Here is an 18,473-nt window from a genome sequence, read left to right as displayed (position 1 = left end):
TTCAAGTTTACCTCGTTCTAAATTTATCTTTGTCGTGTTGTGGGTTTCAAACCACTACTGCATTTGTGTTTACGCAACCAAAATTCCGTTATTGAGAAAACTGTGCAGCCTGTCCGGCAATTATTAAATATTGAAGTGGGTTTTTTTATAATCTAAGTAAACCATGGAAAAAAAATGGTCAAGTCAATTTTAAATGGACTTGTCGGAATTTCTATGCCAAATTTAACGCCGCAAGTTTTTTTTCAAAGAATTGTTTCTTAAATCCACCAGATCATTACCATTCTCTTATGTATTGTTTACATTTTCGCTTTGTTGAGTTTCGTTATTGACACAGTGTGAGCATCTGTTAAATATCTCCTTTGTTTTTAAGAGTTTTAACAAGTTTTCTTTCAGACTTCTGAATAGGAACATTTCATTCAAAAAAAAAATTAAAATTTACCCAGTGGATGTAAAAGAAGAATAATGATTTAATACTGGACGTAGCAGTAACTAAGGTGTTTTCCGAATATCATCCCCCAGAATTCGGCAAACATTTTTCTGATGCTAAAAATTGGAAGTCCATATGTCTCAACGTGAAGTTTTAAACTTTCGAACAGCGGATAAAGTTTCTGAACCAAAATTAAATATATGTGAATTTCATTTCGAGTCGAAATTCTGAATTCTGGAATATTTTTCTTAATTAAACCCGTCCCTAAGAATTAAACAAATATGCAACTGGATGTATACAGTGATTTTCAACTTTCAATGAATTTTTTAACACAGTTTGATAAAGGTTGGTTTTAGCATTTGCAAAATTCATTCATAGACGCGTCGGGAACAGTTGTAAGACGTGTGTTTTGACATGGACATTTAAATTCTTTTTTCTCTTTATCACATTGACTGAAAGTTAAACACGAGCAATTTTAACTGCCTCGTCTATTGATTATAAATTAATGAACGATTCAACAGCGACGAACACAATAAATGGGATTTCACAATACCAAACAGCAAACCGAAAAAGGATAGCTCGCGATAGAATTTAAATCACATTTTATTAAAAGGCTGATGCATATATCCTAAATATATTCAACACATGTTCTTCCTTTTAATATAAGCAGACGATACGGTTAACAAGCTTTCAAAAAAGGAAACACAATTTGATTTAGAAAGAGCTTAGCTTTTATACGTACCATTGATTTGTATTATACGAACGATTGATTTGTATTATATTTGAAATACACCACGGGAGCATCTCCTCTACATTTATTTACGAACAAACTTCCTCTTTTTTTTTCCTGTGGCAACAAATTCATTGTAAGAAGTGTTCCAGAATTTAGACCAGGTCATTAACTCTACTATTTGGATTTTATTTCATCATAATTATTATTGTTAATTTTTCTACAAAATTTAGATCATGTCTTGGTTTAGCATTTTTAGTTTAACAGATTATAAAAGCAGAAAATGTCACTAAAAATTATTCTGCGAATCTTTCATCGCTAGCGGGTCCATTTCATGAGTGTAAGCATGACGTCTTAAATCGACTTTGCGGTAGAATGCTCGATCACAGTGGCGACAAGCGAACGGTTTAAAACCGGAGTGTTTGCGACTGTGTGTGATAAGATTTGAAGACTGACTAAACGCCTTGCCACACTGCAGACACTTGTGAGGCTTCTCTCCCGTGTGAATGTATGTGTGTTTCTTCATGTCAGACTTTTGATGGAATCTTTTTCCGCAGTAGTCGCAAGGAAAGGGTCTTGTGTCTGAGTGAATCAACATGTGAGTTGAGAGGGTGGATGAGCGCTTAAAAGTCTTATTGCATTGTTTACACTCGAACGATCTTTCGTTCGTGTGGATGTTCTTGTGTTGCTCTAAGCTAACTGTATGGCCAAACGTTTTCCCGCACACGTCGCAAGCAAAGGGTCGCTGTCCAGAGTGCGAACGTCGCACGTGTACTTCCAAACCATGCGGTGTGCTGAAAACCTTCTTACAGTTGAGGCAATCGAACGTTTGACCGTTGTACGCCTGTTCGGGTTTCTTCTTCTCGCTTACATTTGACGGGGTGGTTCCACGCAAAGTCTGTTTAAACGCGTTTTCTGTTCCATTTCCGACACGCACGAACGAGTTTGTGAAAGGGTTTGCAAAGAATGTTGATTGCCAATAAGGAAAAGGTAATCTGCGGTCGCCCAAGAATGGCTGAGGCGGGAGACGTACAAAAGGAGACAAACCAAGGAATGGACTGAACGCATCGGGTGTATATGGGCTTGAAAAGCGAGGAAGATAAGGTCTGCCACCTAAGAGATAACGAAAAAACACTGTGTTAACTTTATGAATTCTGTAGCTCTATCCCACGAACCTCGAAAAAATATAATAATAATAATAATAATAAACTGGATTCAAGATTTGTGTTTTACTGCGGATTAATGACGGAGTACAGCGTTAAATTTTCGTGATTTATGACCAGGTTCGAACAAACAAAAACATCAAAAGTGCTTTCGGAAGGGCTATTCAAATACAGAGATCTCGTACATGTTTAAAAATCCTAAACGAGACGGGCAATCTGCGCGCCTGATAAGTTTTCCCTTTATAGTGTTTGCGTAGAACATTTGAATGTAAAATTCGTTTAGAGAGGCCTATTGTAATAACCTTTTCACTAGAGTCCGGGTCAATTCAAAAAAGCTGAGTGATGATTCACTCAAATTAAAACCCTTTATAGATACCGCTTCATTTTACACTCTAAAAGGGTGTTTTCAGCCCTGATTGAGGAAGAAACAAACCATCCAAATGGTAACAATGGCTGAAAGGGAGTGTAAAAGAAATGACTTTGTGTGATATTTCCTCTAAATAAGAGGCGTAATTAAGCCTCTGTGTCGATTAATCTGAACGGAAAAAATATAAAAGGCACCAAAACGAATTCACTTCCATTTCCTCTGGTTTGTTCCCAGCTTCATTTTCCGTTCTGACCGAGCTTAAGCCACTCTGTTCCAATTTAATTTACGGAGACAATTCTATAGGTGGCACTAGTTTCATATGCTGTTTTTAATAAACTCAACACTAGGTCGAAGTATACACACTGTTTTAACAATTAAACTCCAGCGAGTTAAACATACAGTCTTTGTGGTATTGTTAGGGTTTTTCTCCGGGTTAATTAATCTTTATTTACTTGTCAATGTCTTGTGGCTCTATGATATACAGCAACCCAATACAAGTAATATTTTCATCTTGTAGACTCGCACGCGATTGGTAATCAAATAAAAAGTGTTCCGCTCGACTTTACACCATTTGCAGCGGTTTGTTTGCAGATTTTAAATCTTGTCTATGATAGAGCCGTGAAAATACGCGCTATTTACACGCAAAGTCTATATGCAAGCGGGATCATTTCCTGTGTGCCTTATTACGGCAATTCGCGAGTTCTGATTTCCTAAATTAAAACTAGAACTACATGGGCCAAGAATTCTCATATGTAAATTTCGACGAAGGCGCGTTCCGAATTTATATCCCTAATTCAAGCAGCAAATTTTCTGCTGAAAGTTTAGTAAAATACTTCACCATCTGGCAATATATCATGAGACAGAGAAAAATATTCTAATGTCGCCAATGCGATAAGAGTTATACTAATGCGAGGCAAATATTCTTGCTCTGATTTTAAGAGCTCTCATTTACTTAAGGAAAACGGGCTTTTAAGACCGGCGTTCGCTTAACAACCCAAACTGATACGCAACAAGTCAAAAATTATAATTACCATTTGCAGAAAGTACATTCGGTTCCATTAGCCCCAAATTTGGTCTATTTGGAACGAAGGGTCTCCACTGTGTAGGACTGGTCTCCTTTTTCGTCAGCTTATCGGGCGCGAATAAGTTTACAATATCAAAAGGTCTATTTGATGGGGCGCTTTTCGTCTCTTTCTCCTCCGAGTCATCTCGTACCATTTCAGCTGTTTGTCCTTAAAAAGAAAGAAGAGAAAACTTGACGGTTAACTAGCGCGTGTTTAAATCATCATGCACTCAAGATGGAAAATAAAGCCTGAATATTCAGATCCATTAAAGTCTGACCGCATTTAGTTTTCACAGAACACTGCGCTTTTGTGAACAATCTCGAATAAGATAAATCCCCAATTTATCAGTTATGATTTCACACCAATAAAAGAAAAAATCCTACAGCCGGGTGCACGATTCTGTTCCTTAGAAATTCCTTAGCAAATTCTATTTTGACTTTCATTTAGCTTTGCGTTAAAATTACCTCAAAAAGACTTTTTTCGTAGAATAACCGGTTGAACATCTGAAGTACTGAATGTCTGTCTCGAAAAATTCGATCACACGGAAAAATAAATCATGACCATTAAAACCCTTCCATAAAAGAGCAACTCTAATCCTTGCACCTTACCAGATTCGCTTTTTATCTCAGTGTCTGGGATTTCTTGGGAGTCTATGCAAGCTGTTATCGCTACCCGCTTTTTGACCAAGAATGACTTAGGCATCTTTTGATCTCGCTCGGCGGAGTCCGACTCAAGAAATCTGTGAGTTGTCTCGAGTGCAAAAGCGACTTGAAGCGGTCGTTTTACAATAAAGGCATTTTTTGATGTCATGCCTTTTTAAACTCGTAAGAACAAAACCTATCACAGCGGTAGTAGATGCGGCAGGTGAACACCATAGCAACAACGTTTTGGCGCACACGCGCGAAGCGCAAGGAGCGAGCGTTTGATTGGCTGATAGAACTGACGGACATCGCCCGCTTTGTCAGATTTGTGGCTCCTTTGGTGGTGCCAAGCTCAGAATGGAGTTCGTCATTAGCGGTTTGATAAAACGATTTCAATTGTTCTCTGTCTACTTCGTCGGATTTTCCGCGTTCTTAACTGCCCATGATGGGAGGGAGGTCATTAAGGAAAGAGCCAGTCAAAACACAACTTCAGTTCAAACGATACAGAAAACCACACTTTTTGCGATAACCGATGTTGTTATATCGAGCCGTTTTTTTTGATCACGTTTCGTTTAAAATGCTCTTATCAGCCCGTTTCCGCACAAGCTGGGACGGGAAGGGAAATCTTGGAGTTTATTTCTGTTTTTCATAAATTATTTATATGATAAATTTAGTCTTTGATGTGTGTTTATCCATGAATGATCCACGTGCTACAGTCATTGGTTCGCACAATAAACGGTGTTTGGATCCGTCAAACGGAGTGATCTCACTTGAAAACACCACTTTAATCTGCGGGGGAGAACGATGACGCGCTAATTATCACGGACGTGGGAGAAAGCTCATTATTCTTCTACCAAGGCTGCAACAGGTGCAAGCAGGTCTTCTTTACAGAAATTTAATCAAATTAATTCGTAAGATGAATGCGTGTTGCGAAATCAAATTCATGTTCAGCGAAGCTTGCTCTGAATTCACCGCTAAGTTGTGTAAAGTGACTATTAAATTCAGAAACGTTTGCTCACCCTTTAATCCCGACAGGATGCGATTTGTTTGCAATCATTTTGGCTGTCGCGCGCTAATGAACACTGCGATATGATCGATCAGTTATGGAGGAAGTGTGAATTCTGTGTTCCTTATGATTTTTCTACTGTGGTGATGTGCCAACCGATTAAAACAAGTCAATAAAAACATATCGAACTCTGTTCTTCTATCGTTTTCCAGCTAAGTTCAAGAAATTGCGCTCTAGGGATCTTACTAATGAATGTAGAATTAGAGCTGGGTATTCATAAGAACTTGCGAATTGAAGTGCTTGATGTGACAAGAGACTGATTCGTAATTGATTTCAGATTTAGCGGACGAGGCATTTTAACTACATCCATTAGTAAGCCGTGCAAATCTGCGTAATATTGTCTCTTCGTTTTGATTTGCTTCCCGTCCAAGCGAAACGAAAATGTTATATTATTAAATTTAAAAAAAAATGTTTAAGTGCGGGGTTGAAAATCCAACCCTCACAGTATGGGAAATCGCCACCCGGTCGCTCTTCGCTTTTTCTTTTTTTCTCTCAATAATTCACTTCGAAGAGTTTAAATTATCGTCGGAAGTGAATCTTTTCGGGATTTTTAATCAGTTCATTTCGACTAAGCTGTACGTACTTTTAATCTTAGTCACCGGCAATTAAGAGGAGGCTACATCAGCACTACCTCAGCCGTAAATTCAAGAAACTTGAACAGGCGCGCGTCCGTGTTGACTATTTCTTCGACAATTTCATTGTCATCGGCGCCGTTAAACAACTGTTTCTTTCTTTTTTTCTCGAGCAATTGTGGGTTTCTTTCGAATTATTATCGCGAACCCCTCGGGGGAAATTAACTCCGAATGAGTAAAACCGGTTATTGTCCTAAAATGGGTCCCGCAGCGCGGCCATTCTCCAGCTACGCACGAATGATGAATTAATATTTGACTAATAAGCAAAATTATGATGAGGCAAACAATTTCTTTGCTAAAAGCACTTAAGCTACTTAACACGACTAGAAACCAAACAAGATGCCTTCTAGATTAAATAATCGCGTCCCAGCTCAAGAAAATTGCTTCTCCCGAAAGAAATTAGGAAAAAATTTTGATGCAGAAATACTAATGAATACAAACCGATGTTTTGTGTGTAAGATAAGACCCTTTTTACTCACCTTTAAGCATTTTAATGCAAATCACACATATTAGGACGCAACGGGAAAAAAATTAGTTTTTCTCAGCAATATGAAATCCTAATATTTCTAGTTATTTAAAGACTGTAACGTTTGATTTTGTATTTTCATTTGTTTTTTTTTCCTTTAAAACTGGAAAAAGATATCGACAAAGAGAATAGAGAAGTTGATTTTGAAAACATGACAAAACAGCCGATAAAACATCGCGAACGATTCGGCGAAAGATTCTTAATAAAACACATATATTTATCACGACAAAAATTGAAGTGTAAGTTTTGTCGCTTGACTTGTGAATCTCTCTGTCTTTGATCTTTTTTTTTTTTTGGATATCAACCTCGAAGCGGGTTATAAATGTTAGTTTGATTGATTATGAGGGTATTTAATATTAAAATGTGAATCTAAGATGGTTTGCTTCGTTCAAGCTTATAATTTCATGCACACTGACAATCTCAATAAAAATAACTTTCAGTCTGTTTTATTTCTCTGATGAAAAGCCTTCCCCATTTAAATTTCATGTTTCATTGTAATGCGATATTGCAAAGAAACATTGCTTTCTGGAGTAAGCTTAAACGGTTCTTTAATTCATCTTCGCGTGCGTATATCCTTGGGGATAATTTATATCAACAATGGTCTCTATAAATCCTCTGGCTGCAGGCACCTTCGTTTTATTTTTGTTTCGGATAAATGGCGGAGAGGTTTATCTTTTATCTTTTTATCTTAATAACCGTTCGCGTTCCCCTAAACAGTGGGATAATTAACAGTTTTTGTGAAATTTCTTGTTCGACAATGTGGCTAGCAGCTGCCAGATTATGAGTGATCTCCATTCAGTTGATAAGAAACTCAAAGCATCCTTGAATTGGCTGCTTTACAGATATCCATATATTTTTTTCTCCTTTTCTTTGACGGCTCTTAATCCTTTTTGAACATTTTGCTATATTGCAACCACAAAAACCAACAACCACAGATGGATATTTCAATGGAAATTCTTGACGGTGTTACCATGAATACAGTGAATACAGAGCGAGAATCTATCCCTTCAGTTTTTACGTCCAATACAAGAATTTTCACTTGCTCGATCGGCTTTTAAAGTAAGCGAAAAATTCACGTTTTATTCATTTTTTAATTACACACATTTGCTATTTGTAATGTGAACAAATAAAGGAATGAAAATACTCTGTTCACAACTTGCCTAACAAAACGAAACATCGAAAAGATCTCTAAGAATTGTTCTCTATCATGCTGACAACCAAACTTAGAATAGACGGTGTCAAAATGCTGATGAAAACATTAGCATTATTATGGAGTAGAGCAGCATTAATTATTGGACAGAAAAATCAACCTACGGCTACGCGGTTGACAAGTTGAAATAAGCTTGTAAAATTATTGCAGGGGCACCCTTGATAAAGCGAAACATGAACTACCACTGATCATCAAACAAAGGTTTGTTGAGACAACAAGTTTGCCTTAATGAATTTCGAATTATTAGCGGGGCTTCGACTTTGCAAGAGTATTTTACTTTGCCTCGCCGCTTCAAATTGTTTGAGACAAGCAAGAGGAAAAAAGCGTAATATAAACCAAGATATAACGCATGGTGTTTACGGTTTTTTTGTGTGTGTGTCCGTCTACTGATATTATACTATATAAGCTCTTAGTAGGGAAGTAGCTTCTTGCATCGTTAACTGAAATGTACTCCCTTATCAATTTCAGCTAATACACGATTCCGACAAAACATTGTCACTAATCCGTGCTTACATATGAAGGAAAATACTGTTCCTCTACCAGCATAGTGCAAATATAAGCTGTGTATGTCTATTGAATTCACTCAATGAGCTTTGTTTACGAGCAAAAGGAATAGACGCAGCTCCGAGCGGTTTAGGAGACTGAAATTGCATTTTGCTACACTCGGAAAAGAAATTCTAAAATTTGACTGACATCGAAAGAGACCAAATATTAACCATAAGAAGGCTTGCACTGAGTGGTGCATGAAATTTACTGGTTATTTGACGAAAGAAGCCTTGTTAATATAGCGAAAAACGGTTATGCGTGTATGAAAACGAGCACAGTTTAATTTACTATGCGTTCGCTTTTGTCCGTCCACCCCTCTATATTTTGACTAGCCAAATACAGCAAAGACAGGAGAAACATTAAATCGATGTTTTCCATCACTTGTTTCAGTAATAATTGAAAACGAGTATATTCGGCTCATTTCCCATTTGTAAAATTTAAAGGTACGGCTAATTTCGGTTTTGTCATGTAAAAGTTCACGGTACAAAAGAGACTGACTTGAAGAAATGAAATTAGCGGATTCGTGATGCCATTCAAAGACTGTTTAATTTTCCTGAGAAAGGTTTCATAAAGTCAGCTGCATGCTTCATTTATCAATCAAGGAATATCTGAGTTGAAGCTAAGAATAGCGTCGTTAAAAACTTACTTTCTCTCCTCTACGAAAAAGCTGGTCTCCATTCTGAAACATCTGTGTATCAGATGCGAATTATGCTCGAGGCATCTCACAAATACATTAAAAAAAAAACATTTGAAAACTACCGGCAGGAGTTTTTCAAGATTGAAGCGGAAAACTGCACAAGCTGGAGGAAGACCTATTACAAATTACCGTATCGCTAAATGTGACGGAAAACGAGGGAGGAATGGTCTCGTGCATTCAAAGAAAAAATAATAAAAATCATGAATTACGAAAAAGCAACAAACCAATGGGAAAAAAAGTGCAAGGAAGACCATTTCGCAGTCCGAAAGGATAGTGTAGATTTTTAGGATGCGTACCGTCTCATAATAGGCGCAAAAAAATGGCATTCACTTACTCGAGCACTTGCAGCAGTCTACGAATTGAGTTGTTTTTTTCAGAATTCAAATACACTATTGCAGGAAACTGTCTGGTTATGATTAAACGGAAAATTTGACTGGAGGAAGTCAGTCAGATAAGGAAGTCGATAGTGGTTGAATATTTACGATTCGCGCTTCACTAACGACCTATTGAAAGGCCAAAGAGCTTTTTCGAGAGTATATGCACCAAAACCAAGGCCCATGGGATGACTATATTAGAATGGGAAAACTTTTTTCTGTCCACGCCTTCACGGCGCCATATTTCCAGCTAATCTACTTATATCTACTGGCGCCCTGAATACCTTGTCGTTTACTTAATGTGCTTTTAACTGAGGCCGTCGGGTTAAGCGATTAACACTTGACATGTACGCAATTTTTTTTTCAATCGATTCATAATTGAGAAGAGGATCTAATGGCAGTCTTTTTCAGCAAATAATCTGGATCAGCCACAATTCTACGACGAGAAACTACAGGGATTCAGTACTGAATTGGGCAAATTTTCTCCAGGCGGACTTATTTCATGGCGCATTTCATACGGGTTTCCACCGTATAAAAAAAATATCTCAATAAAAATATATGTAAACCTGTGACAATTACAGCTAACTTTTACAAATAACAGACGACCAGTGGAAGTTTGACGTAGGCGCAGTTTTTTCTGCTCTATAGTATTAAGTTTTATGCATAAAACAGCCTACATGTAAATACTAGTGTTTACGTTACTTGTGCTGACTTCCAAAATGAGCAACTCGCATAAGGACTCAAATTTTGTGGAACAGAAATCACTACTTCACTTACTTTTGCACTCGCTCTGTTTGTGTCGAGTGAGATTCCCCGCGGTCAGCTGATTCACATAAACAGCTTCTTCCTAAACGAAGTTCTAAAACTCACTTTAGCTGCCATAAAACCAATAACATATGAAATTGCCGACCGAACTTAGCGGAAAGTACGAATGAATCCTGTGATCCTCACTCAACAATAACTATAGACATTCATCACTCACCACTAAGATAGCAGTTGTGATTGAGGCGGTGATGAAGGCGTGCATTTAATGTATTTATTTGCATTGCCCCGCGCCATTTAAGCTTTAGCATCGAATCTCAGTTGAACAAATGTGGTGTTTTATTTCGCATGAGTTTGCATGATCCCGCTGTCATTCACGAGGTATGGTTTGTGGTTTAATTCTGGTCAACGATAACATTGCAGTTGTAACGATTTGTTTTCTTCGCTGAGAACTTTACCTAGTCCTTCGAATGATCTCCGTAAAGACCAGGTGCTTTTAGAAGATTATCGAAATAGCAGAATGCAGCGTTAAAATGAAAGATAGAACAGTCAAGAAGAGTGTTGTTTACATTCTACAGCTAGCGTGGAAAGTACTAGAACAAATTGTAAAACACATTCCTGAAAATAACGACATAAAGAAAAACACAGAGAAAGAAATAGTTACAAAACGAGTTTGAAAACATTGTTATTTATGCAAAATCCTATCTGTGATAATAAATTAGCCAGAATGAAAGAAGTAGATTTTGCATGTTTGAAAAGTTCTGTAAGTGATATGTGCCCGCACTCACGGAAATGGGGTGAATATGATTTAAAATCAAAACCGCAAACGAATCAAAACTTTATTGTACCAAAACTAAGAGTCGTAAAAAAAAGTTTGGAAAGTTGTCCCTCATTCCTGATGTGCACATAACTTATCACAAAGGTTAAGAAAAATAAAAAACCACAAACTAATTCGCATGTGAAAAAAAAGAAAAACAATATATGATATTCGCTCGTGTGACTAATACTTATTCTGCATAAGAGTGGTGCATTTTAATGCGATTTTTTTGAGCTCATCTAATGCACTTATAAAACTCACCCGTCATTTATTGTGAAGTCGATATCATCCACTCTGCGTCACGTCAAAGTAGACCAGTACTTTGATTTGCGTGCGTGCCGCTCTGAAAGTAGTTTTACATTTCCATAAATAAATTAATGGGTAAAAGTGGGCTGTCACCTAATCCTTGCAACACAGTTAAGCACTATGTACACACAAAAGAAGGCATTAAGGTGTTTTCAGCTCGCACAAGATCTTGACAAATGTTCTCGCTAATAACTGAGGCCGGGCGGATATCAGGAGTAGAAGAAAATTACTTATTGAATGCACTGAGTGATACATTAGGCTGAGAAATACATAGAAACTACCAACCTAAAAAATACTGTATTTCAATTCTCGGCCGCGATTAATTAGGAGTAATTTACACATTTTTCAATCTCTTTCTTGCAATGATTTTAATTTTGCCGATTTCAAAGCAGATGCTGTGGTTATTTCGATAACAAATAACAATAATAATAAAAAGAGGGTTTGATACCTTTCAGTTGACTGTAATCCAAAACTTTCAACAAAGTGAATCCATTCAAAAGCGAAAACTATTTAAGTAAGCTGAGGCTTCGGCGAGAGTTTTTCCTTTTCGCGTTTCAATACCCTTTGATTTTCTGTCATAAGTTAAACAAGCAACGATACCCCAGGCTTTTTACAATCTAATGTTGTTTAGTTTCCGTCTTCCTAATTAAGTAATACCTCTTCGTAGGTCGTCATTTCTTTTAACAGATGCAGACGGTGAGTGAACAATAACTTTAAAGATTGAAAAGCTATTCAGCGAAATATATGCAGTTGCTAAAAGTGCCGGAAAATTAGATCCTAGAAAGAAAAACCCTTTATACACTTGTTAATCGCACTCTCTGCGATCATAAAACAGCGCTCGTCAGTGTGTATTTTTCAAAGTACTCGTCTTGCAGCTGCCAGAGCTGAGCACAAATCTGATCTCCGGGTCATCTCTGATTTGGCACCCAAAGTTTCGACTGTGAAAATAATTCATTAACGCGGAAATCAAATCAGTCGATGAAGGCGCGAGGTTCTATTTTCGTTTTTGGTTTTGAGTAATACTGAGTTAGTACATTGACACTCTAAGTTATCGAATTTGTATACATCTGAATTTTTCCCGCTTTCAGATTTTCAGCACACTTCGAAATTACAATAGTAAAAAATATTACAAAAGATAAAAATGACAGAAACTTCATGTGCCCTCAAGATAAATCCCTGAGATTTTGTTTCTATGATGAACAGTTGCGCAAATTTTAATTCTCATCTCAGCTGGAATCTTTAAACAATTTTAGAGAATTGATTCGGGAGGGGAAATGAAAAATTGCTCGGTTACATTCTTTGAATCAGCGGAACTGCAAGTTTCAAACTCTTTGTTCATGGTAAGAGAGAAATCTGAATTCTACCATTTCGTTTGTGTCTCAAAAGATCAGCTTGAATTATTGTCTCGACCGATTACAGTACATGCAGGAAACCAGATTTCCTAAATATTGTTTGTTTGAAATACTTAAGTTTAGTTACAATTACAGTTTTTGAATGAAAGAATGAAACAGAATTCAAATCACATCTACAAATGTAATTCAAAGCGGAGTATCGAAAATTAAACAAAAAATCACAAGTACAATTTATATCAGAGAAACGCTTTAAAAGGTATAGCGCAAGCATATCGCACAGTGTATTATGCTCTGTAATTTATTTTTCTTTGTTTACCCCTACCGTTAGACAATTTGACTCCGTTGTAAATAATTGAACCGAGATTTTTTATCATTTTAATTAAACTAATTTCAGCCCGCTATACGACAACAAATGCCTTTAACACCCCAAAAATTGAATTGCACTGATCAGTTTCTCTTAAAATTAGTGATTTAAAAATTTTGAAGTAACACCCGACAAAAAAAAAAACAGGGCACAGAAAGTAAGTTCACTCGGGTGAGATTGAAGCAAAATAGATACGTAGTGGATGCCTTGGGGCAATAACTCGCTACACTCAACATCCAAGCTCTGGGAGAGTAAGACATTATGATAAAATTTTCAAAATTTCGGGCAATGTGAGGTTCTTTTTACAGATTTGCAATAAAGAAATAGAGAACACAGTCAACTTGTTTATGCCCTAATAGCGAAATTGTGCCAGTCGCGTCTTTAGCAGGTCGTAACTCTCGCACGCCGCAGCTTATTTTGATCATATAAGTGGCTCTAATGGTGGCTTGTTAACAGCTATAATATCTTAAAGACATTCGAATTATGAATAAGCAAAAAGCGTAGGTACATTCAACCATTACATGAGATAACATCGCAAAAGGAAAGGTAGTGGTTATTCATGGCGGTGAAAACATTTCAAATAAGCACCTTCGTTTGTCTCACGATGTGATTGTTCCGTATTTGATCGCGACGTTTCGACAACTTAGTTTGAGTTTTTTGGAAAGGTATAGGGTACGCATCACCTTTTGAACCATTATATTTAGCTGTGATTGGTTTGTATAAACCTCTATGATTGGCGCATTTCGAGGAAGCATTCCCCAGATAGTACGCTCCCGCATGGCTCTCCAGTTGTTGTGTTCCTTCAATGTAGTATTCATGCATCTGAGATTTCAACTTGACCGTCCCTGATGATGTTACTGGGATGATTTCATGTGTGGATCGCTCTACATGAGTTGTTGTTTCCGGTTATAAGGAAAACATTTATAAAGGATCCACGAGTTTTAGCGAAGACTCATCCTTGAGTAAGTTCTACTAGTAAATTAGGGCATCTTGCCTGCCGGTAACGCTCGTGAGAATCAGATGTTTTCGCAATCAAAAATTCTGCTTAGCTTAGACAACTGTTGTCCGCTTATTCCGTCATATCCAAATGATTCTTTGCTCTACAACTGGCCACTACCGCTTTTGAGTAATTTCACACTACTGGTTGATCGAATGCTTTGGTTTCTTGATTTCACCGAGTTTTGAAATGACTACGTTAAACTTTTTAACATTCCCACCAAGTTATCTGAAATTGTTCTGCCATGAACTACATAGAATGTGATTTGTTTAGTTACAAGGACATGGTAACCTAGAAGAAATATCATTGGAGCAGCGTGAAGTAATGAACGACAGCACACTGTTTCATATTTTATCGCTGTTAATATCTTTTTTGTACATTATAATTTAGCACATATTTGCTTATAGTATAGCATATTATCGTATGGAAGGATTTACACTGAAAGCCGAAAGACAACACCTATTTATGTAGTTTTGAATTTTACCCTTGGTTGATCTCCTATTTTCAATCGTGTATGCCAAAACCTTGGGCCAAGAGCCAGTTAATTTGCGAGGAATCTGGACAACAGACGTATGATCTGGCAGAGAGCCGCCATAACATCCGTTTCACGTTCATTGAACGACAACTGATCCAAAATCCTCGAGATTTGTTTGTCCTAGGAGCCATTCTGACTTCAAACGTACCATAACCGAGCAAGCGAACAACATATGAGAGAAAGGGCCTCAATTCACCATAAGCAAATCAGAGCATTCATTTAAGGAACCGATAAAAACCAAAGACAATTATCAAGTTTATCTTTATTCTGTTGAGTTTCATACATCAAAAATCTCATTCTGTTGATGATAACCTTATTAATTCTAGACATACAAAATGGATAAAATTTGAGTGACAAAACAAAAACAACGTCGATCTCCTCAATCAACAAAGTCCAGCAAAGCGCTACCTCACTCAGAACGTTCTCCTCTCTGGAAAGGAAGACATTATTCCCCAAACATAGCACAGATCCGTACCATAGAAATCGTCTGTGAAATCAAAGCGGTAATAATGAACTATTATGCCAGGAGTCACCTAACATTCTATACAACCAACTTCAGCTTCTAGTCTTGTTCCTCTGCGGACTTCACACTGCGAGCTTCACCTCCGAACCTACGAAAGAAAGCAATTAACACTATAAATGAAGTCCAACCCTCATCACAATCAAAGCCAATAAAGAAATTTGTTTTCTTGTTATAGATAAAACTAAGACCGAAAGAAGGAACCCTCACCAAGCGACCAATCCACCTACCTAGTAAAGCTCTGATTCCGCGGATGAGCTGCAATTACAGAAAATCCAGGCTCCGACGGGATTTGAACCCGAGCCCTTCAGATAATAGAAAATTTGGTTTTATCAATTGAAATGATAATGCAAATTTGCCAACGTAGAGTTTCCGAAGCTGACGTTTCAACCCTTAGCCTTTTGTCAGAGCGAATAGTTGTTGAACGCTCTAACCACTTGTTGAAAGTGAGCCAATTCAGTCCAATTTCCAATTTCTGAGATACGTAACTCAATAAACACAACTGTATATACCCCTGAGAACCTAGTTTTACGCGCAATCCGAGGAGACCAACGAGCAACACTCAAACAACGACAAACCCCAGACGACGGCCACATTTGAAGGAGTTTTTTTTATCTTTTATCAGGTTACAGTCTTTCTATAATTACACACATACGATGTCCTTTTTATCTTCTATTAATACCCTCATCCTAAAAAATATGTACCCATAGAGTCCCCTAAAACACAAAAAGAAAACGGCGAATTGACCAACCATAGTGAGCATGGTTCCTTCTTTCTCAAATACAAAGAACATCAGTGTAACTGAACAAAAATCATTAAAATGTGCATGTATCTATAATAAATAGACAAAATACGTAACTTTCCAGTTGTATCAAGCAATGCACACATCTCATTAGACGTTTTGATTTGTAGTATCGTTGCGTATTTTTTCCGAGATGTGCCGCATTTTGATGAGCCCGCAGGGTGAGTCAAAGCACAAACGAGTAAAAAAAAACCCTCAGCGATACCACACACCAAAACGTGTAATAGCCTATCTATCATCCAACTGCTTTATTTTAGATGCATTTCTAAGAAGGCGGGAAAAGCGAAGTAAACAGAGAAACGGCTTGTGACAGGTCTCGCATAACGCTTGCGTTGGATTACAGTACAAAATAACCAACTTTCTAAATTAACCGTACAATACCGGGGGATATTTGTACTCGATTTGCGCGTTATTTGTTTTCTACGTTGTGCAGTGGATAATAGAGCTTGTTAAAGACAGTGAACGTTTTTATCAATAGCAAACGTTTGTAACTATCAGAGATTTATCGATGTTTAAGCACGAACACGATCAGCTCCAAATACCCAGTGGGCTTGGTATCGAAATGATCCTTTAACATCATCACTTTCGCTGTCAGAGTCATTGTCAGGGGTATAAGAAATTCTTGCCCGCCTGAAACGGGCTTTGCCGTGGACAAATTTCGGCTTCTCATCCATTGTTACTTGCCTGTCAAAAGAAAACAGCTTCTGCGGAGCGTTCACAGCGGTATCTACAAGTTGTCTCATCTGAGAAAGAGCAAAGTAGATTGCGCAGACAAAAGCAGATACTCCGCCTGCGATGCAAGCTGGAATGATTAGACAGGCCAATAACACTACTGTTGCCACGATAATGATCCCCCCTTCGATAACAACCAATAGGAAAACGCCCAAGGAAACGGACACAATCGTGAACCCCACATAGATCATCATTGGCAAAAATCCAATGACGAGAAATGCCGCCAGGAACAGCGTCATGAAAGGTCTGTCTGCGCCAAGTTGATTGAGCCCCAACCAGTTAATAGCCCATTGGAGAACGTCATTCGTTCTCTGCTTAATGCAGCGAAGAATCTTTCCCATTGTACTGACTTGTGGATTTCTATAAAAGAAAATTAAGTAAACGCTAAGTGACTGGAATGTTCTTTTGGGAGAAACACCCCCTTTCCCTCACTGGTAGAGGTATCACTGACACAATCTGAATAGACAGGAAAGACAAAGCGTACATATTTAAAAATAAATGCCGTTTTCGCGTCCTTCTGGCAAACTACTTCTACTACAAACTACTACAAAAAAATAAACGAGAAGTTGAATTGTCCGAACGTTATCTCTCGACAATGTCAATGAAATAAATGTTGAAGTGCACTAGCCGGCACGCACTGCAATGACACGCGACCCGCGACGTCTAAAAGCTCTGAGATTTTTCTGCAACACTGAAGAATGTTTCGGTCGAAATAGGAAGTTTCTTTTTGAACTTCATATGTCAATGAAAAATGAACACATCGTTATTGAAAGACAAACAGAGTAGCAAACTTTAAACTTAAAATAAAACCTGAAACACGCACTCAGTTGGAGCCATCGTCAAAGACATTATGTAATATAGAAAAACATATGAAATACCGGCACTTTCGTCAAGGGCTCGTAAAGAAATATGCACATACATCATACCTTTTCATGCTTTGAGCGTTGGTATAACGTATTCACTTTACCTGATATTAATACTTTTCAATGTTTTTGAGGTCTGTTAAACGTGAGTGAACAAAACTTAACGTGATAAGCAACCTAAGGGCATGCGCAGAGTACGCAATTGCCTGGTCTCCTGGGGCCCAAGACTAGTTTCAACTCTTCCTCAAACAATTCCTAACCGATTGTTTTTGGCACTGCACAAAATCAGATCAACAGATAGACAATAGGTCTTGAAGGGAGTTTAATTCGGTCAAAGTCGAACAGACATGGGAAAAAATGAAAAGGGATACGCCTACATGACGAAATTAAGGAGCTGTGCAAAGACAGCACGCTTTTCGCAATGCTTATTTTTATGCAAACTCTTTCCTTTCTCTTACTGAAAAAACTGAAAGGCGTGGAAATTGCTCAGATAAATAGCACGTTGCTCTTCTCCTTTTAATTCCCAAAATTTGTGCTTTTGCTAATTTACATTCCAATCAGTTTTCATAGTGAGCTTGCCAACTGTTGACGTACTTAAATTGCTTTTTTCTCTAGTTTTCTTTCCCTTTTTTTTTAAAACATATCCACTTGAAGCTGGTTCTTTTACTATAGAAAAGGAATCAAAGCACAATATTATAAGAAAGCAAGAGTCAAAAAGTGGAACAAAATTAATGAAAGCATTGCGTCGCCAAGAGAAAGACAGAGACCAGAAAACACGCCTCTTGCTGAATTTAAAGTTCTTAGTATATTAGTAAGCTAGAGGTTGTCATTTACTTAGATAATTAGAATTTTTCGCAATATATAAGTTAGCTTTACAGTAGCAAAATGGAACAAAACACAGTGAAGAGATCTCGCCTGTTTAACAAATTAAAAGAAGACTCTAAAAGTAATGTCTACATCGATCGTACGAAACGTTTTGT

General features: G+C 37.5%; 1 protein-coding gene across 3 annotated transcripts; it reads right to left on the bottom strand.

Annotated features, from left to right (window-relative positions):
- Positions 1-1,060: 1,060 nt before the first annotated feature.
- Positions 1,061-10,429, bottom strand: LOC131784655 (zinc finger protein Gfi-1b). 3 transcript variants are annotated; one of them, XM_066165171.1, is made up of 3 exons: positions 10,221-10,429; positions 3,719-3,919; positions 1,061-2,270 (listed from the first exon to the last, which is right to left on the bottom strand). In XM_066165171.1, exons 2-3 carry the CDS (start codon positions 3,903-3,905, stop codon positions 1,447-1,449), a joined length of 1,011 nt encoding a protein of 336 aa, XP_066021268.1. In that variant the 5' UTR covers positions 3,906-3,919; positions 10,221-10,429; the 3' UTR covers positions 1,061-1,446. The 3 variants fall into 3 exon arrangements, with proteins under 3 accessions (XP_066021268.1, XP_066021269.1, XP_058957455.2); XM_066165172.1 differs by lacking the exon at positions 10,221-10,429 and adding an exon at positions 9,019-9,361; XM_059101472.2 differs by lacking the exon at positions 10,221-10,429 and adding an exon at positions 4,360-4,641.
- Between the last annotated feature and the right edge of the window lie 8,044 nt (positions 10,430-18,473).

This window comes from Pocillopora verrucosa, chromosome 4, assembly GCF_036669915.1.
Source record: "Pocillopora verrucosa isolate sample1 chromosome 4, ASM3666991v2, whole genome shotgun sequence".
In the NCBI taxonomy this organism is placed as follows: domain Eukaryota; kingdom Metazoa; phylum Cnidaria; class Anthozoa; order Scleractinia; family Pocilloporidae; genus Pocillopora; species Pocillopora verrucosa.
This window is presented reverse-complemented; position numbering and strand designations above follow the sequence as displayed.